The sequence below is a fragment of the Callorhinus ursinus genome, unplaced genomic scaffold (assembly GCF_003265705.2).
Source record: "Callorhinus ursinus isolate GAN/ISIS: 27379988/994484 unplaced genomic scaffold, GSC_fseal_2.0 scaffold22, whole genome shotgun sequence".
Classification (NCBI taxonomy): domain Eukaryota; kingdom Metazoa; phylum Chordata; class Mammalia; order Carnivora; family Otariidae; genus Callorhinus; species Callorhinus ursinus.
This window is the reverse complement of record NW_027397084.1, coordinates 669,493-690,112: the sequence shown is the minus strand read 5'-3', so window position 1 is coordinate 690,112 and position 20,620 is coordinate 669,493. Positions and strand designations below refer to the sequence as shown.

The 20,620-nt window shown below is 57.6% G+C and overlaps 1 protein-coding gene across 1 annotated transcript in view; it reads right to left on the bottom strand.

The window, feature by feature from the left end:
• Positions 1–11,262: 11,262 nt before the first annotated feature.
• FOXP4 (forkhead box P4) overlaps positions 11,263–20,620 on the bottom strand; it is a 48,760-nt gene continuing 39,402 nt past the window's right edge. Inside the window, 9 exon segments of the mRNA XM_025890650.2 lie at positions 11,263–11,542; positions 12,022–12,191; positions 12,688–12,754; positions 13,662–13,783; positions 17,217–17,318; positions 18,269–18,345; positions 18,443–18,650; positions 18,741–18,824; positions 19,865–19,952. Of these exon segments, the coding sequence (XP_025746435.1) occupies positions 11,395–11,542; positions 12,022–12,191; positions 12,688–12,754; positions 13,662–13,783; positions 17,217–17,318; positions 18,269–18,345; positions 18,443–18,650; positions 18,741–18,824; positions 19,865–19,952 (1,066 nt within the window). The 3' untranslated portion in view covers positions 11,263–11,394.

The window sequence follows — 20,620 nt, the reverse complement described above, 5'->3', positions numbered from 1 at the left end:
CGGGACTGGGGGGACTGGGTGGGGAAGGGATCTGCCTGCTCAGGGTGGGGGAGGGGGTCTGGCAGACTAACTACTCCTTAAACTGACTTCCTATGGTTTTACTTTGTTGTTGCTCGCTTGTTTTGTCGTTGTTGTTTTGGTTTTTAATGACAGATTTTAGTTTTTAGAGAAGTTTTAAGCTCACAGCAAAATTGAGGGGTAAGTACAGTACATATAGCCCCTGCTCCCCCCAGACACACAACCTCCCCACCATCAACATCCCCCATGGGAGTGGTACATTTGTTACAATCAGGGAATCTATGTGGTCATATCATAGTCACCCCAAATCCATAGTTACATTAGGGCTCTCTCTGGGTGTTGTATATTCTATGCGTTTGGACAAATGTGTAAAGATATATATCCACCACTATCATCTCATACAGGCTAGTGTTACAGGATTTTTTTTCTCCTTCAGTGCCCGTGGTTCTTGGTCACACAGCTTTGAAGAATGAAGAGGTAGACCGGACAGAGGGGTGGGCAGCGAAGCAAGGTGTACGGGGCGATAGCAAAGTGATAGCACAAAGCCCCCGAGGAGGGAGGGGACGCCAGGGGGCTGTCACGGAGTTTCTATGTCTAGGGGATTTTATGGGCTTGTTGGCTGGCTGTTTTCATCTGACGAACCCTCCTTGCGTCTGTCACCCAATCAGGTTTTTGTCACCGATCTATCACATGGGAAAGGGTGTAAAATCCTTTTAAGGATGGCTCCCTCTTAGGGTGGGGGTGTCCCTGCCTGCCTGCCTTCCAAGTATCCTTCATCAGTAGTTTCGCTGCCTTAAAAATCCTCTGAGCTCTGCCTGTTCATCTCATCTTCCTCCCTACCCCCTGGGAGCTACTTACTTGTTTACTTTTTTAAAAATCCACTCCTACCCCAACTTCTAGAGGTAACCGTGCCAGCCACGGATCCCTGAGCCTGAGTGGGGAGGCCCGAAATGTGGGCTGGGCGCCTCTCAGCTGTCCTTGTCGTTGCTGGCTCAGGACTCAGTTTCTTCTGCCATCCTTTCTCCAACCTCCAAAACTTGCTGTTCTCTTCTGCCTTGTTCTATTTGTTTCTAAAAGTCCACACCTTTTTAAGAAAGAAAAAAAGTCCCTCTACTATAGTTTAGCAGGGCTTTGGGCGGGCTCGAAGGGAAATGCATGAGCTCCATCTGCCACCTTTAATTACAAGTCGCTCCCACTGGATTTTCCGTTGTTACCTCAAATTCAACCCAACCCCCACCAATCCCTCACCTTCCACCCGGATAAACTCCCTGTCCATCCATCTCTCCTGACTTCCGCCCGTGCTTCTGCGACTCTCTCCTACCCAAGGGGGAAGCCCCAGGGCCCCCTTTGCACCTTTTTCTCCTGCCGCCTGTCTGTGGAGCATCTCACTTTCTTCCTACTTCCTTCCTGGCAGCCTTCCCCTTTCCTTCCCTCTCTCTTCCCTGCCACCACCCTTATCTGTCTTCTCACACCCAGGCCTGAATAAAATGAGCAAAACAAAACAAAAGAATCTGCCATGGTCTTGTCACTCCCTGCTCAAACTTATTTTGTCTAGAGTAAAAAGTCCAAATTTCTGAGTTGGGCAGGTAAGTTTCCACAATCGGACTCCAATCTGGCCTCTCCGGGCCTAATTCTCCTGCCACTCGCCGGCGTGGTCACTCGGAACACACTGACCCCCTCCTTTGACTCTCTTCACTCTGGCCTGTGTGCCTCTCAAGCCGCAGCTCAAATGGCAGCCTCCGACACGCAGCTCCCCGCTACCCCAGGGAAGCCGTGCACAGCCTTCCTGGGTTCCCAAACTCCAACAGAGTGTTGTATCTGCTTACGTATTTGCCTCTCTTTGGGTTTTTTGAGGGGAGGGACTGTGTCTTGGTCATCTTGTGCTTCCAGGGCCTGGCTTGGTGCCTTGTGCGTAGTCAGTTCTCAGTAAGCGTCCAGTGTCTGTGTGATTGACTGTAGTGAGGCTTCATTATCTGTCTGTGCTGCTGGCTTTGTTGTCAGCACATTAATCACAATTTTATAAGAAGATCTTTTTATTTTTATTTTATTTTTTTAAAGATTTTATTTATTTATTAGAGAGAGAGGCGGAGAGAGAGAGAACACAAGCAGGGAGAGTGGGAGAGGGAGAAGCAGGCTTCCTGCCGAGCAGGGAGCCCGATGTGGGGCTTGATCCCAGGACCCTGGGATCATGACCTGAGCCGAAGGCAGGCGCTTAACGACTGAGCCACCCAGGCTCCCCAAGAAGGTCTTTTTAATAATTGAACCCCTTGGAAGTGTCATAGAAAGAACCTTCCCTGTATCAAGGACTATTGCAGGCAAAAGGAGAAGAGTATGCTCTTTTGCATGTTGCCTTATCTTGATTTCTTCTTTTACTTCTTTATGTCTCCATCTGTCAGCCCCCTGAGGGCAGGGCCTGTGCCTGACTCTTGTTTTCAGCACCCAGCACTGTGCATAGAAGGGCTCAGTAAAGATTCGTCGCTGGACAGTTTGGGCTCTGGTACGGAAGGATAAATGGGCCAGTTTGGGGTGACTCTGGTATGGAGGCAAAATCAGGAAGGCCAGCTGGGCCTGGGTCCAGCTTGGGGGGGGTAGGTGACAGTGAGGACCAGAGCAGGGGCAGGGAGAGGGCCTCTGGGAACAGCCCATCACAGCCAAGTGTTCTTTGGGAAGCCAGATGCAAGCGGAGGATGAGGAAGTAGATGGTGAGAGAAGAGAAAGGGGGTGAGTAGCAGTTGCGGGGGTGGCAAGTGCAATGGCGGGGAGGGCTGAAGTAGGTGGGAAGGCCTCACTCCAGGGGCTGCCTGGCCCCAGCCCCCCCACCGCCCACTGCCCTTCTCTGGGAGGGCTCCCCTGAGGATTTGCAGCTTTCAGGGTGTGTGTGAGAGCCACCCTGGTCCTCAGTGTGCCCAGTCTTCCCTTCTCCCCGAGTGGCATCAGGGCCCGGGCCGGGCGCAGGCTTGTGCTCTAGGATGGGAAAGGATGGGATCCCCACACGGGAGTCCCACGACTGACTCCCCTCGTCCTGATTGTCCTGAGCAGCTGGGCCTGAGTCCTGGGGGAGCTAAGGAGTACTGAGGAAGAAGGAGAGTGAGGATCGCCTTGTCTGATGGAGGAGGGAGGGTGCGCTCTCACACACATACTCACTGGGGTATATAGTTTGAGCTTCTTCTGCCCTCTCCCCTGCTTAAAAAGACTCAACAGTACACAAAATCATTAGAAAATCAATAAGAAAATGTTTTCTTGGGGTGTCTGGGAGGCTCAGCCAGTTAAGCGTCTGCCTTCGGCTCAGGTCATGGTCCCAGGGTCCTGGGATCGAGCCCCGCATCGGGCTTCCTGCTCAGCAGAGAGCCTGCTTCTCCCTCTGCCTGCCGCTCCCCCTGCTTGTGTGCGCACTCTCTCTCTGTCAGTAAATAGAAAAAATCTTTAAAAAAAGAAAAAAAGAAAATCTTTTCTTGGCACTCCACTCTGGGTCCCCCTCCCCTCTGCCTCCGGGGGTCTGCTGTCTCCCCTTGCTACTAAACTGACTGGACGAGAGACCACACCTCTGCCTCCATCCCCACTCCACACACTGACTCCTGAGCTCATCCCTGTCCTTGGAAACTGCTGTCTTAGGGTGCCAGAGGCCTCCCGTTGCCAAGTCCCATGGTGGTGGTGGTGGTAGGGGGTCTCCCGGCCCTGAAGTCCACGGACCCCGCAGCCCCGTCACTGCCTTGGGACTGCCCTACCCCCTGGCTCTTCTGCCTCCTTGCCCGCTGGCCACGTCCGCCTCCCTTCACGGCTGTGCCTCTTGCCCTGGCTCCAGATGTGAGCCCCGATGTGCCCCGTCAAGGAAGGTCTCTCTCTGGCCCCGGCCCCTCTGCACAGGGCAGCACGGTGTCCTGCCCGCCCCAGCAAAGCCCCGTTGAACACTGGACCTCTTCCTTGGCCCCATCTTCAGCCCAGACGGGTTGCAAGGATGAGCTCTGTGGTATAGGACCCGAACCTTGGCATCATTCTTTTTTGGGTTTGTTTTTAAGTGAAATCTTTCAGCTGAAGAAAAGATACAGTGAACACAAGGCTGAACTCCTGTGCCCCCACCCCAGCTCAAGAATGAATTCTTATCAATATACTGGAAGCCCTTGAATAGCCCTCCCCACTGCATTCCCCACCTGCCCCAGAGAGGCAGTGACCTGAGTTCGTGCTCTCTGTCCTACAAATTATTTAAATGTTCGCTACACATCTGCTATACATGAAATATGGCATTGTTATGCCTATTTGCAAGCATTATGTAAACGGCAATACTCTCTCTATATCTTTCTTCCACTTACTTTTTCTTCCCTCAGAGGTACCCTGTGGATACAAGCAGCTCTTACGTATTCCCTTTCTGGGCGGCATAATGTTCCGATGTGAAAACATGCCACAGACCCTTAGAATACGCTCAGTGGAGGCCGTTCAGGACCTCTCTTCTCTCACACAGGCATCCAGTCCCATCTTATACTCTGTGGTTGTCCAATGAGCCTCCCGACATCATTCTCCAAAGCACCCTCCCTATCTGGGACTTGGTCACCTGCCACCCAACAATGCAGGCGGCCACCTGGCCCGCCCTCACCACCCTAGCATTTCACCCAGCCCGTTCTCTTCACATCTACTTTCCCTCCAAACCTAATATCCATCTGTCACTGCCTTGCTCTCACCTCTTTCTGGGCTCACTGCCCCATGCCCCTGGCTTGGACCCCGCGTACTTGGCCTGTGGGCCCCCCCCAGCAGCCTGGCTCCCACCTCCCCAGTGTCATCTTCCTGTCCCTCAGCCCCTCATGGTCCCCCCCCCACACACCCCTGAACATCCTAACCGGTCTCACCCCTGCCTCCGCTCCCTTACTGCCCCACTTGGCAAGCTCTCCTGCTATCTGATCTTTCCTTCCAGGCTCCTCCACGGCCTCATCGTCTCCACGAGGACTGCTCTGAACACTTCCAAGGGCCAAGCATGTGGTGTTGGAACCACTTGGAAGCCAAGCCCGCTATGTTTATCTGAACACAAGACTGTCCCCCTCTGGGCGCCTGGGTGGCTCAGTCGGTTAAGCGTCTGCCTTCGGCTCAGATCGTGATTCCAGGGTCCTGGGATCGAGTTCCGCATTGGGCTCCTTGCTCAGTGGAGAGTCTGCTTCTCCTTCTGCCTGCCCCCACCCCCTGCTTGTGCTCTTGCTCTCTCTCTGACAAATAAATAAAATCTTAAAAAGAAAAAGGCTGTCCCCCTCTGATGGGAACTCCTCAAGGACAAGGGCTGTGCCAGGAAGCCTCTTGGGCAGCCTCAGGAGCACAGTGCTTGCGGGGTCCTAGCGGGAGCCAGCCTGGGGTACATGCTTCCCATCGGCTGTTTTTCTGATTCTCCCCTTCATCTCCTGCCTGGTCAGGGCTCCTCATCGCCACGTTAGAGATAGGGAAACCCACTGCAGTTCCCCTCCCTGAGGCCTCCCCAGTGCCAGAGGATGTGAATGCGCTTTGGCAATGACAGTGGCGGGTGGAGCTGCCAGCAGCCCGCAGGACTCCCTGCCCCTGCCTCTCCCGCCCGGATTCAGCCCTCTGTCCCCTGCCACAGGAACCTTCTCCGAGCTCCGCTGAGGCCCCTCTACAGGCCTGAAATGTCTCTCCTCTCCCTCAGCATTTCCCCTCCCTAGCTCCAGCCCCTCCTCCAGGAGTCCTCTGGGAGCGCTCTGGTCCCCCACCCCATGTGGTCATTGGTCTTGTACACCCAAGACTACATTTTATTAACTGCTATTATGTGTTGTGGGCCTAACATGCGCCACTTTTTTATATATCATTATTCCTCTCAGCAAGCCAGAGATGATCATCATCCCACCCATCTACGGATGAGGAGACGGAAGCCCAGAGAGGTCAAGACGTTTCCCGAAGCCCCAAAGCTAGCACGTAGCAGAGGGAGGATTGGACCCTCGGTGGGCTGACTCCCGCAGGGCCTGAGTTTTCCTCCTCGTAGCCCTGGGCACTCGGCCCATCTCCATCAGTTTCTCAGCCAGAAAACCAGCTCTCTGAGAGCAGAGACACGTCCTGTAGTCTCTGGTGTCCTCCCGCCCCTACCCACCCCTGCGCTTGGCCCGTTCCTAAGCCCAGGCAGTGGCCTGATGTAGAGGATCTGAGAGCAGGAGGGGCACTGACCCCTAGCGGGGTGGAAGCCTCCTATCTAGTCTGGGCCAGAAGCTCCAGGGTGCCCATCCCACCTTCACCCGCCCCCCCACCCCCATTAATTTGGCCCATCACCCCCTGCACCCTGGCCCTGGCCCCTCCTGGCTAGGACAGAGCGCCTTTCAGCCCAGGCTGCCACCATGACCACCTTCTCGGGAGGGGCCGTTTTTCTAAACTTTTGATCCTGAGGTGGAGGCCGACTGCAGGTGAGGAGAGGTCCTGGGCTTGTGTGATGGGATGTCTCTGCGACCACCGCGTGCTCTGTGTCCCTGCCCTGGGTGTCCACAGGCTAACTGCGGGCTGCCAAGCTGGAAGAGACCTCGGGGTGTAAACAGAGCCCGAGTAGCAAGCAGCACGTGTGCGCGCCCGTGTGCGTCTGAGCACAGGCTCAGGTGTGTGCTGGTGTGTGGTCCCTGTGAATTCCCCACCTCAGACAAGGGCCTCTCTGTCTCCACCGCTCTGACGCTCTGCTCCGTCAGAAGGCCCCCGCTTGCTTGTTTTTATAGGGTGTTCCAGCCTTCTCTCTCCAGTTCCCTCTGTCCCACAGTGACGATTCCAAACCCCGACTTACCTCATCCTGCTGAGAAGAGGATGGCCGCTGGGGAGCTCCGAAGCCAGGGCCTTGACCCTGGCTCTGAAGCACTTTTACCTCAGTTTCCCCATTGGAAGTCTTCAAGAAGGGGTGGGGGGAAAAGCCAAGGTAAATAGTGTCACTACAACGCTAAGACTAAGCCACTGAGCCTCCCTCTTCCGTTTCCCCACCGTAAGCCACAGGTTCCTCATTCTTAACGCTTTATCTGTTAACCTCTTCAGTTCCTGTGCCTCATCTTCCTCATCTGTAAAGTGGGGATAATGATGGCATCTGACTCAGAGTTGTGAGGATGACATGAAAGATAAAGTGCCTAGAACTGTGTCCGCACAAGAAGAGCTCATTAAATGTTAGCAATGATTACCATCGAACATGTTTATTGAGCCCGTCTGCCTGCTGTACTCGTCTTCGGAGGCCACTTCCTTCCCCTGCCTTCCCGAGACCATTCCTGTTCAGGAGGCTTCCTAGGTCACGGTGTTGGAGAGGTCCGGGAAGCCCCCAGGCAGCAGAGGGAACCCTTTTGTGCCCTGGGCCGTGGGCTGAAGGGTTGTAGTTCTCACAGGAGGTTGAGCCCCTCCTCCTCTCCTCTGGCCGGCACTTGCGCCCAAAGGAGGAGCCCAAGGTTCGCTTTGTCTAAAGCGCCCTCTGCTGGCCGTTGGCAAAAGACCTTGGGCAGGGAAGACCAGTTAATGGTAGAGGGCGAGAACTTTCCAAATGTGAGAAGGGGGGCTTCTGTTCGGTGCAGAGCCCAGAGTGCTATCCTCTCACCCCCATAATATCCGACTTGGAGGAGCCCTCCTTTTTTGCCAGCCTGAGAACAGGTTCAGCGGAGAGTCTCCCTCTCCCCATCAAGGCAGAAAGGCTAAGGCCAGGAAAAGCGGCAGCCCGCACTAGCCACCTGCCCCCATCCCCAGGAACAGCAGTAAGGAGAGACGAGACAGTAGGCCGCACTTCTGGACAGCAAAACATGACGGGGGGGCTTAGGGAGTTGGTTCTTATTTAGAGGAAGGTCATGGGACGGGGTCCCCCAAGGAACCTGTGAGATCAGTAAGAAAAATGAGTTATGGAATTGTAAGCCCGGTGCACTTGGAAGGTGGTGGCCCACAACAGTTTCCTGTTGCTTATATTACAAGACTCCTCTCCTCCTCAGTCAAAGCCCGAGACAGATCCTCACTCCATGTCCAAGTGCACTGACCAGACATTTGCTCTACCTCTGGGGAAGGAATTAAAAACAAAGACCAAAACCAAAATTCTAGTTGAAGCAGGAGAAACTGAAGTTAGACTGCTGGAAGGACTGTCATGAGAGTGAGGCTGGGTGTTGTCTCTGGTGCAGGAGGGACGTCCGTGGGGCTAGTCTGTAGACCAGAGATCTTCTCCCAGGGCAGAGTAAGGGAGCTGGGAGCTTGGCAGCAACACCTCTGGATTTGGGGCTTTGGATGGGGCAGGTGTGTCCCCCAGGGGAGGCGGCGGCAGTGAAATCATTGGTAATTGTTTTATTACATCGCAGGGGATGCTGCTGTCCACACAGATGATGTGCAACTAGCTCTGTAAGGGCCAGCAGCCTCCACACCGGGCAGGGAGGGCCAGCCTGTGGGTGGAGGCTTGCGGGGTACTCAAACTCCAGGCCGAGCTCCCCAGGCCTGACCTGGCTGGGCCCTCTGAGATGCCCTGAGGAGAAACCAGGAATTCACCCCAGGCCCCTGCAAGTGTCTGGAGGATTAGGGCGGGGTGGGTGGAGGAGGTGGCGTGGACAGGGGTGGGGCAGAGAAATGGGAGAGACATAGAAGATAACAGATCATGATGGAAAGCAGTAGGAAACGACAAGACAGCTCTGAGAGAAGTCAGCGAAAACTCCCATTTTCAGATCCTGCCCCCTTTCCCCCCTCCCCAAGTTTGGTTTTTGGAAAGTTCCAGCAGTTTGGTGATTTGGGGCAAGGGTGACTGATTCCAACTGGGTTGCTTTCTCCACACCCACCCTCTACCTCCCTGCTTTCCCCCAAGGACACACATTCTTTCCGGGGGCCCCTGCCCCGGAGGTCTGGGGGCCGTGCCCATGAGGAGGAAGTGTTTGGAAGGTGCTCGAGGTGCTGGAAGAAGGGAACTGGTAGATGAAGCTGGTGGCTGATAGGCTCTGGACACTGAGGCAGGCGGGGCTCCCCCGTTGGGGCGGGGCCAGGAATTGCCTGGGGATACAAGGCTGAGGGAGGTGTCAGGACACACCTTTGGTTTAACAGCTTAGGTTTCCTCCTTTCTCTCGCCTAACTGTCCAGGGTGCCCCTACCCGCGCATTTAGAGTAACCTTTTTTCTGACCCTGAGCCCGACACCGACCCCACACTGGGCGGCAGGCGCGCACCGACAGCCCCATCCCCACACGCATGCGCATACACACGCCCCTCTCCAGGTAGCCCCCCGCGAAGACAGCGTGATGGGCCCAGAAAGGCACCTGGGCCTGCAGGCAGACAGGCGTCTTCGGGGATGGTGGCCCCGCAGAAAGAACCCTCTCCAGCCCTGAAGGAAACCTCCCTGCTGAACACACCCTTGCAGGAAGGGGCGGGGCCCGGCAAGAAGGAATTGTAACTTTGGGGAGAAAGCAGAATGACCCAGAGACCTGGTTTGCGAGAAAATACCAGAGAACGTGGGTGACAGTGGAAGAGGTGGGCAGGAGGGGGGGTGCTCCTGGCCCACTCACGCGCTCCCAGAGAGCGCCCTCACGGAGCCCCCACTGTCTGCAGGGGCCCGCTGCCTTCAGCCCCCAGGGCAATCTTGCCACTTTCGTGCCCTTCCCCCCTCACCTTGGTGACACACGCAGGGCCCGGTGAATAGAGGACGTTTAATATTTCTGTGCTGGTCAAACAGAACACAGGTGGGGAGTACATGGGGGAGGGGGTGGAGGGCCCCCTGCCTCTAAGGAGGGGTGGCTTGGGAAGGGGTGTATGTGGGGGGGTGGTTCTTGGGAAATAGTCCAAGGAGTCTTCTCACCAAAGGGGCCTGGCCTGGGGTATCATGAGCATCCAACACACCCAGTCCTTGGCCTAAGTTGGGGTCCCCCATAGGGGGTCTGTGGAGTCTCACTTTTTTTTTTTTTTTCCAGCTCCTTTGCTGGAATCCACACTCCCAGCGTGACAGGGGACTTGGTCCTAGCGAGGGGTCTGGAGAGCCCCCAGGAAGCAGCCCAGGGTTGGGACTAGGGCTTGAGGCCCACTGCCCAAGGAGAGGGTACTGAGGGCAGTGCGCCTCCTTCCCTCTGCCCTCTTTCCTTCCTCCAGGCTGGCCGAGAGCAGAGTGGGGGTGAGCAGGGCCCCCAGCCTCTACTGAGTCCCAGGGTCCTCGGGGTGGGGTGGAGGAAGGGTGGAGAGAGGGTCTGGGCCACCAACAGACACTGTAAACTTTGGTTTAAAACAATAACTTAAGTGGAGGGAGGGCTTCCAGCCTGGGGCCAGGGTCGGGAAGCAAGGAGGAGCAGGGGGTGCAGGAGGCGACAAAGGAAAAAGCCAACAAAAAGTTTTGGTTTTTGCTTCCGGCATAAGAAAGGTCTTTGGTCATCGGTTTAACTGGGGGGGTGGGGGGGGAGAGGGGTCAGGGAGGGGTGCTGAGGGAGGACTACAATGGGGGACCTGTAGGCTGGGGGTGACCTGTCGGGGTCACAGCAACCACCTGCCCCTCAAACCTGGTTTCAGCCTGGCCTTTCCTGTGACAGAGGCAGGATGCTTCCTGGTGGCCCTGGCCGTGCCTCTGACCCCAGCTCCAGCTTCAAGGACAGCGTGGCTCCCTCCAGCGCCCCCCCCCATTAGTCCACCTGGCACTGACCTCTGTGAGGAGGCCGGCGCTGGGCCTCTTGCTCTGCTTCCAGTTGTGGGGGGCAGCTGAGGAGCAACCAGTGAAGCGGGCAGAGAGGCCCGGTTCAGCCTGGGTTCTGTCTCAGGTTGAGGGCAGGGGCTGGAGCCAGGCAGCCTGGCTCCCACCGACCCCCCAACAGGGCACACAACTTGTCCTGCCCCAGCTGTGGCCTTTAAGTGGGCGCAGCTGAGGGGGCCGGTTTCTTCTGGGGATGGTCTTAAACTTCAGCTCTGCCGCCCTAGGCCGGGGCAGGGGCGGGAGTTCGGGCAGCCGGGAGATTTCTTCACAGTACGGAAAAGAAGGTGGAAGGGAGCACAAATTAGGAAAGCGGGGGGCCTCTGGCCAGAACACACTGCCAGAGCCAGGTGCGAGGGGCCCTGGGTTTGAGAGGGGTGGCTTAGCCCCGCCTGCGGGTCTCCATGGCGCTGAGGGGCCCTGTAGGGGAGAGCTGGTGGGGGAGGAGGGCCCTGCTGCTGCTGGTGGTTGGGGGGGGAGGTGGTATTCAGATGTAGGGGAGGGTCTGAGGAAGGGTCTGGGCCCTCCGTGTCCTCTGCCGGTCCCAGACCAGGGCTTCTGTGTCCCCTCGGGGGCGGGGCCGTCCCTGCCCCCGAGCGTCTGTCAGTCAGGTCACATTGGGAGTTGCTGGCCCAGCCCCCCCATCTGAGTCCTGGAAGTGCCTTGAGGTTTGGGCGGGGCTGAGGAGTGGGGGTAGGTGGGGCCTGGGTTCCGGAGGGAGGGGTCTCACCCCTGCCCTGCCTGTCCCTAGAGGCCCTTAGGACAGTTCCTCTCCCGGCAGCTCCTCCTCCAGGTCCCTGTCTTCTGGAGGCCCCGCGGTGCTGGGGTTGGGGGGGCCCAGAGGAGGGCCCGGCCGCCTGTCTTCCTCCGCCTCGGCCGGCTCCTCTTTCACCTGCACCTGGTGGCTGTGACAGGAGCGATCGTGTGGGCACCCCAGGGGCCTTCCCCGGCCCCCCAAAACATCCAGAATTTGGGGGCGCAGTGGGGGCTATTCCCAGCTCACCTCCCCAGGACCGCATCTTCCCTGAGCCCCTGGGGCCTGACGTCTTAGGTCTGCTCTCCCCAGGAGCTCTCCTCTGACGAAGGGGTGGGTTGGGAAGGACAGAGGGTGACTCCCGGTAGGGGAGGAGACAACAGTGGGAGAGGAGGAAGGCGAAGAGGAAGAGGAAGGAAAGTTTTGGGAAAGGGGAATAAAAAGGGGGAAGAGGGAAGAGAGTAAGAAGGGAGAGGGGAGGGAGAGGTGCCACAAGAAGCGGGAGAGAAAGAGAGAGGTCACTTGTCCTGGGAAGACAGGTGTGTGTGTATGGGGGGGTGGTGGTAAGAGGGGGATCCCACCTGCAGGGGCATCTGGGGGGCACTGGGGGGCTCCATGCTGCCTGCTCACCTGTACTGGGGCGGGGAGAGGCGAGGGGGGCTGCTGCTGCCATTGCTGGGGAGCGGCTCCACGGGGGCACCCACTTCGTCGTGGCTGAGGGGCAGGAGGCTGCCTGCGGAGCCCGGGTTCAGCACGCCAGGGCTGCTGAGGAGGGGGAAGCTGCTCTCGGCCAGCGCAGCCTGGAGGGCGCAGGGTTGGCCCAGATGAGCCGACGTCCAGGGCGTCCCTGCCCTGCCCGCAGCCAGCTTCGGGGGCAGGGGGTCTCTGTGCAGACGGCCTTGCCAACACAGCACAGCCCTCCAAGGCCAGATCATGACCCTGACCTGCTGCTGCCTCCCAGCCTTCCTGGGAGCCTGGACCTGACCTATCCCTTCCCAGGAGGCAGAGGACCCCCGAGACTGACAAGCCAGGGAATGGGACCCCATTGGTTATGCTAGCCTCCCTCCTTGCTCTCTGCCCCGCCTGAACCCAGTCTTGGAAGCCAGAGGTGGGGGCTGAGCCCGGAGCTGGGCTGGGGCAGAGGGCTGGGGTTTGGGCCACCCGGAGTGGTCTTCACCCTCCTGCCCCTCCTCTGACAGATGGGCCCTTGGCAGGGGAGAGTGGAGGAAGGTCAGTGTGTGGGGACAGGGAAGCAAGGGACCAAGATGAAGAGGGCTCCGGTCACGGTGCACGCACCTGGTAGCTGGCATTAAGTGCTCCATAACTGAGGCCCGAGATCATGTTCTTCACCAGGGTGGGGCTCCTGGAAGACAGAGAAGGCACTGTTTGGTTCCTTCATTCAGTTACTCCTCCTTTACGCCCCGACCCTTACTAGGCCCTGCTCTGTGCCAGGGACCGTTCCATTCCCAATCCTAGGAGGCCAAGGCAGGGTGAGCACTGTCTGCTGAGTCTTACGCTGACAGGGCACACAGCCCCTTCACAGCTCCCGCGCTGAGGCTCTTCGGGGTTCTGGAGCAGGGGAAACAGGGATCCCTCCCCACACCTGTCTTTACATCATGCCACCCCCAGCGGGTTTTCTCTGCTGTTTCCAGGGTTCGGCAGGTCCAAGCTAGAGCCCTGATAGTCCCGCATCTGTAATACCCACACTATCTTGCCATCCTGAATTCTGGGACATCTAACAGCCATGCGCTCAGCTGGTCCCCGTGGGCTCCACGCCAAAGGCTTTTCTGCATGGGAAGGTGTTCAGGAGTTGGGGCGGGTAAAGCAATGGCTCAAGGCTGTCCCTCTTCCATAAGGATTAATCCCCCATCTTCTATTTACAGAGCATCTACGAGAGGTTAAGGAACTGGCCCAAGGTCACACAGCCAGGGAGCAGCAGAGGTGCACTGGAACCCAGGTCTTCTAGCTGGCATCTGCCCATGTCCCAGCTCCGACCACGGCTACTTTGGGTCTCCGTCTCTCTCTGGTCCCAGGCCCTCAGGCTCCTTCCCTCAGTCAGAAATAGGGACAGAAGAAGACATAAATGTCCTCTGTCTGATCACCTATCACTTCCAAATTCTGGGCTCCCCTGGGTTCCTCCATCCCTCTTCTCCCCACCTCACCCCCAAAGTGGGAAGGACTGGGTACACAGGGGTGTCCTGGAGAGAAATCCGGGGTGACCCAGTCCACACCGCAGGTGAGTGCCTCTGCTCAGGGCGAGGCCCACATACCCCGTCATCTTTGGTGGCCTCCGCTTCTGATACTCGCGTTCGTCCACAGTCCACACGGCGCCCTTGACGTTCTCCACGCGCACAAAGCACTTGTGCAGGCTGAGGTTGTGCCGCACAGCGTTCTGGGGGGTGTAGTGACAGGGCGCATGCTCAGAGGCAGCCTGCTCGGCCCCTTCCCTGCTCTGGCAAGCTCACACAGCAAAGTCCCTGTCCCACAGTCAGTCCCACCATGTCCCACCTCCCCAGGCCCAAGGCCACGCAGGCTGCTACAGGGAGGAGTCCCCCTGCCTCTCTCCTGCCCTGGACCCAGGGACCGCCAGGGTCTTCATTGCTGACAACCCGTTTTATGATCTGCTCCCCTTCTCCCTGCCGTGTTTTGGAAAACTGTCTACCAACTGAACACTATCCAGGTAGGAATTTGTTTCCCCGGCAGCAATGATCAGACACACGTAGCTGTCACTTGGGGCCCCTGGTTGCCATGAGCCCACTTGGGCCCTGGCCCATCAGCGAGCCTGGGACCTGTTATCTCAGGTGCATTCGGCTTTACAAGTTTTGGAAATAAGTCAGGAACCCTCGCTGCAACCTTCTTCAGCCTCTAGGAATGTGGGAGCCACGGCTTCGAGAAGAGACAGCTTAAGGGCATGAGGTATACAGCAGTCCTCTCATATACACTTGTTGAAATAAACTGGGAGAAAGAAGAGCACGGGTTTAGTAGCGGTGAGGCAGGAAGAGGAGAGAAAAGAGGGAAAGTCACCTTGTCGCTCCCACCTCCTCCTGGCAGGGTGACTTCAGGAATTGAGGCCACCTGAATTGTAGGACACTTGGGTAAGGAGGCGGGGGGGGGGGGGGGCTGGGCTCCATTCCCCCCAGGGGGCCTAGATGAGGGCCCGGGCCCACCCACTCCCTCCACGCCCCTCAGTCGTGTCTCTGCACTCCCCTCTCTCAGCTTCACGCCCCTCCCCGTCAGCCGTCCCTGTCCCTGTTACCTGTCCTCTCTCAGCCTCCCCCCGCCTCGCCTCGCCCCCATCCTTGCCTCCTCTTTACATTTCTAAACGGGGAAGAAAGCCGGCGGGGCCAGCAGCCCATGCCCCTGGAGAGCCCCTCCTCCTCTCTCCCTTCCAACTCTTGCCACTTGCAACTGGCCCGATTTCATTACCAATTTTAATTTGCCTCTAATTAAATCCTGTGTATTTTTCCGACTCGCTTGCTAATCCACGAGGGAGGCGGGCGGCTGGAGTGGAATCTCTTGGAGCGATAATTACAAAGGGCCTAATCACGCCGGGGCTCCTGCCTCGGAATAAATTTGCCCGCATTACGGGGCTCCGATCCTCCGCTTTGCAAATGAGAATGACCCCAATTTCCGAGGATGGCCTCACCGGGGCTTTTTTCCCTCATTTCGAAGCCTGATTCGTGATGAGAGACTAATTCGTTACGCTGAAACATTAACGGCAATTTAAGGGGTCTGGCAGGGGCTGCGTAAACAAAAGGACGGGCCCACAACATGGGCCCCGGGAGGGGACGGACACGGAGGGAGGGCTGGTGAGGACCATCGGCTTGGCAGATGGCAGCTCTGTCCCCGGATGCACGGCAGCTGGCCTGGCCCACGCTGGCTCCCGAGCCCTTCTGCCCTGGTCCGAAGTAGACGGCATCTCAGGCTGGGGGCCAGAGAGGGTGGAAGAGGGAGGGTGGAAGGAGGAGGAGGAGTTGAGGGAAAGAGGGACCTCAAGGGGCAGATAAATGAGTGGATGGTGGAAGGCGAATGGTTGGGTGTAGACAGGGCACGTTTCCCAAGAAACATGAAGGAAGCTTGGCTGCAAAAATCCTGAAGGTCGAAGTGGACCTCAAGCTGAGACAGATTCTGCTGTGCCACAGGGAGGAAGTGGCAGAAACGGGAGAGCGCTGCTCACTAGGAAGGTCACCTGCTCATTCAGCTAGTGTCGCACCGGGACCCACACGAGGTGAGGGGACGTGGAGGTGAAGACCCGGTGGGTGGGTGAGAGACACACCACTGGGATGACCCTGGCCGGGTGACCACGGAGAGTGGCATGGAAGGCCAAAGAGGCTCGGCTAAGCGGGAGGGGCTTCAGGATGGTCCTCGAGGGGTTTAAGTCACCCACCCAAACCAGCTCCTCCTGATCTCGAGAAAGGAGGGAACAGGAAAGGAGGGTAGGTGGGTGAGGGACACTCTGCCCCCGAGGAGGAGGAAGCTGTCTTGGAAACAAGGTTCTCTAGTCTCACCCCTACAGGTAGAGGATTAACCTGCGTTATGAACATAAACATTAGGTCACAGCTTTAATGATCCCTTATGTTTGCAGAGGACTCTATCGCTTTCTAAAACCTGGTATCCAAACTGGCCCGGAAGGTTGGAGACTGGACCCAGTGCCCCAGCAAGGCCCTGCTGGCTCAGGGAGAGGGCAGGACCCTGCTGGCAGGAAATGACATCACTCACAGCCAATCAGAGTAGCTGCCCCAGCCTCGCAGCCTCTCTCCCCAGCGCGGGGATAGGAAAGGTCGTGGAGCAGTCTGTCCTGCTGCGGTTAGCACGTTTCGGTGCAGAGGAGACTGGGCCCTGTGTAGACCCCACCCAGCCCGGCACTGGTGGGGAGAGGGCCTCAGTGACACTTGTTGAAAGCTGGCCGGGAGGTGGGGGAGGTAGCTTGTTTTGCTGCAGTTTATGAGCTGGCCAGCAGGGGGACTCAAGAGCCAGGGATCCAATTAAGGTTCTGGGCTAAGGACTCCTTCCCCGGTGTCTAACCTTCCCCGCAGGGCGCCAACACTCCCTTCTCCTTCCCTCCACCCCCTCCCAATTTAGATATCCCTTTCCACTCTGCTGCACAGACACTAAGATTCTCACCCATCAGACAGACAGACCGACAGACACACAGACACACCCCCCCCTCCCATCTTGGCTATGGGAAAACAAATGGCTGAGTGCCCCAGTCCACATCTCTGTGTCCCATTTTTTTAGGGTTCCTCCCTTCCTTGCCTCTGGTCCCCTGAGAAAACTCTATGGCTGAAGGTGTTGAAACGACTAACTGGATGGAGACAATTATCTTCCTGCTGCCATGGTAGAGCTGGGGAGAGGGTGGGGGTGCCTGTGGTTCTGTCCCACTGCACAGTCCATGGGTCCGCGCCTACACACTGCCCACCCCGCCCCCTGGCTACAGAGCATGCACCTTTAGCCAAGGTACCCAGACCCTTAGGGTCTCTTGAGAGTGTAACCCAGGCCTAACAGCCTCAGGCATTACGAACTTCTGGAGGCCCTACTTCATGGGGCCTATGGGGGGAGCACTCCAGGGAAGGGGACGGTTTTTTGCCAGAAAGAAGGCAGCACAAGGCTGGAAAGATGGGGCTATTAAGGGGCAGTTAGAGAACGTTCCATAGCCCATGATGAGAGTGGAGGGGCCCATGGTGCGGCTCAGGCCCTACTGGGGCCATTTCTGCAGAACTGCCCCTCTGAGGGGACTAAATGTGACACAGCCTTGGTCTCAAGGAGATGTGGAGATGTCTGAGGGTGACTGGGGCCCTTGGCAAGGAGGAAGGAGCATGCCTCACCTTCCAGGTGGCAGTGTTTCTCCGGAAATAGGCGAACATCCTGGTGAACCAGTTGTAGATCTCATTCAGGGTCAGCTGCCTGTCAGGGGTTTCCAGAATGGCCTGTGGGCCAGAAAGAAGCAGAGGGACCCTCAGTCTGGGCCTTGAAGGGTCACAGGCCTGTGCTCTATCCTTTCTGCCTGGCCCCTGAATCTCAGCCCTGAGAACAGAGGATGCCCACTACAGAGGCTTATGGACAGGAGGACTGGTGGGTGTTGTCGATCCCCTGCGTGGGGCAGGCTACTTATGGTCCAGCCAGAGGCCGAAGGAAACACGAGCCTCAAGGGCTATGCATTTGTGCAAGGAGCACATGAACTCCTTCTGGAGGGGAACTGGCGTCAAGGGCCCCTGCCCTGGAAGGAAAATGAAGCAGTATTCTCTGGAGAGAGATACCCACGGGGTAGGGACTGTTTGCAATTTATCCTGATTTTGGCAAAGGGCATCCTAAGCATGAGTTTGGGTATGTTTGCATATAAGGAAACGTGTGAGGATGTGCCTACCTGGGAGGTCAGAGCAAGAGCACATCTGTGCAAATGCCTATTCGTATGAATATTCCTGAGCATTAAGGCCGTGAGGGAAGGAACAGAGGGGGGTGTGTGTGAGAGTGTGAGAGAGAGAGGGAGAGAGGGGGGGAGGGGGGGGGGGGGGGAGGGAGGGAGGAAAGGAGGGGCAGGCAGGCAGGTGGCAGCCAACTGAGAGTGACCGTAAGTCTATCAGAAAATAGTCTCCCAGGAGCGTACGTACATGGGAATGAGAGAATGAATGACACAGTGGGTCAGCAAAACCAGCGTGTGTGCCCTCAGAGGGACACCTGCACGAGCAGTGCACGGACTCAGACAGAGCCCGGGCCAGAGGCTGTCCAGCTGGGAAGGAAAGCCCTTGTGCCCGTGGGAGAGGACAGGTGTGGGAGGGGAAGTCTCTCCTCTGGCCCCAGGACCCTCATGGAGGCTGGGATACCGAGGTGGGGGTGCAGCCTGGGTTCCCTTCCCACCCCGTCTACCTTCCACGCTCACCTGGCGGATGAGGGAGGCGTAGGTGAAGGGGGGCCTGACGTCGGCGTTTTTGTAGAACTCATGATTCTGGGCCAGCTCTGGGGGAGAGAGGCAGAGGATGAGGTAGCCGGACCGGGGGTGGGGGTGGGGAGTCCAGCCTGGGGGGGAGGGGATGACCCTCCTGGCAGTCCTTACCTGAGGAGATGGGGGAGCAGAACTTGTCACTGCTCCTCCGGCGGGCGGGGCCCCCGCTGTGCAGGGAGGCAGAGCTGAGGCCAGGGGGCCGAAGGGGGGTGACAGGGGCAGCGGCCGAGGTGGGGGGGTGCACAAGACCATCTGGGAATGAGTCTGCTGCAGAGATGGTCACCTTGGAGAATGAGGAGGAGCCGGGGACCGGGTTCAGCTGTGAGCAACGGGGAGGGTGCTGAGACCAGCGCCAAGGGTGGGAGTCCCAGGGGTCCTGGGAGGGCGCAGGGAGGGGAGAGTCACTCACTGGCTGGCTGAAGGGCTTGGGCTCGGAGGGCCGCATGTGCAGGTGGGCCATCATGGCCTGCAGCCTCTCACTCTCCTTGGCGAGCTGTGGAGAGGCAGGATGCGGGCAGGGGCTGAGCCCCCGAGGGGTCCGGTCCTCTTCCTCCTCCACATCCACCTCTCCCCCACCAGACACCCAAGAAAATCCCTCTTCCCACCACCCCTCTCCTCCACACGTCAGCATCTGGCTCCCTCTGTCCCCTGCTCCTAGAAGGCCTCGGCTCTGCTCTGCCCCCTCCTACCCTTAAGGCCAGGGCCTGGGGTTGCCGGCTCCGTGAAGCCCTCCCCACTTCTCCTCCAGACCGTGCGTCCCAGGCTCGAGCTCAGCAAGCTGCTGAGCTACAGGTCAGGGGCCCCCTTGCTAACAACACATGCTTTTTCTCCCCATCGAAGGCAGAGGCTGTGGCTGAACAACACCCAAGTTCAGTGGCACTTGTGTGTGAGAGGGTCCTCGTGCAATGAATGGAAACACAGGAATGGATGAATGATTCATTCACCCCCATTCATAAATTCAATAGGTCTTTCACAACTACCCTCTCATGGCAGGGCGCTCTGCTAGGTGCCAGAGGGAAATGCCGGACTGTCCTGAGTACTACGTGCTACAGGGTGTAGACTCGGGAGCCAGACAGCCGAGATTCTGATCCTGGCTCTGCCACCCACTAGGATGAGTGAACAGAAGCAAGTCACTTCACCTCTCCGGGCCTCAGTTTTCCGTATCTGTAAAGTGGGGATGAGAATAGTATCTGCCATATACTGTTGTTTAGGACTCCTGGAATTCTATAGGTAAAGTATTTAAGTCAGCACCAAGTAAGTGCTCTGTATGTTAGCTGTTGGTATTTTTATGGTTTTTATATGGATGCTGCTCTTTTGGGCCTCCCAGCAGATACACCCCCAGCCTTGCTTTGCTCCTGAGAATATAACTGCAATGACCTCACGACCTTGGCACTTAGGAGCAAGAAAGCATAAGTTCAAGACTCTCTCAACCCATCCTCAAGACCCTCTCAACTCCTCCTGGAAAGTCAGTGCTGAGGGTGGGGCAGGGGCTGGCATTCCCCGCATCCCTCCCGAGCATCCTCAGAGCCGCACCTGGATCTCCAGCTGCTGTACCACCTGCATCTGCACCCGGCACTGGGCTGTGCTCCGGTCATCCAGGGCGTGCTCTGTGTTGAGGTGTCTTCGGGGCAGGAGGGGGCAGAGAAGAGAGTTGGCCCTACTTTGCCTGCAGCCACCACCCTCCCATCCCGCCCACAGCCTGGAAAGCAGACAGACCAAGAGATACAAAGGGAAAGAGGTGGGGGGAAAAAACAAAACAAAACAAAACAAAAAAACCGGGGCAATGGGGCAACGAAGGAAGCTGCCTTCTCGTCAGCCTCCTTTGATGTCTTTGCTAAAATCCCAGCTACAGAGAGATCTAATTGCAAATGAACTAATTAAGTAAACCTCTGACGAAGCGTGAAAACAATTTGTTTGACCCTGATGCTGCAAGGGTCTGGGAGACAGCAGAGTTAATCAGTCAGTGACAGAGCCTGGCACGGCTGTGGCAGCTGGCCGCCTCCCGCTCTGCCTGTCCACCGGCCTACGGCCTGTCACTCGGCCATCAGTCTCCCGGGCTGAGTCTGGGGGAAGCCGGGGAGGGCAGTGGCGGTGTCCTCGCCTGCTCCTCACACCCCCACCCTGAGGGGCTCTAACAGCCTGGGGACGGGGTTTATGGAGCCTGCAGGTCCCTGCAAAAATAGATGGGGGGGATCGGGGAGCTGGTGGGGGCAGGGAAGGAGCTAGGCTAGGCGCCCCAGGGGTGAGGACAGCAGGACAGCTGGTGGCTGAAGGACCAAAGAGGGGCAA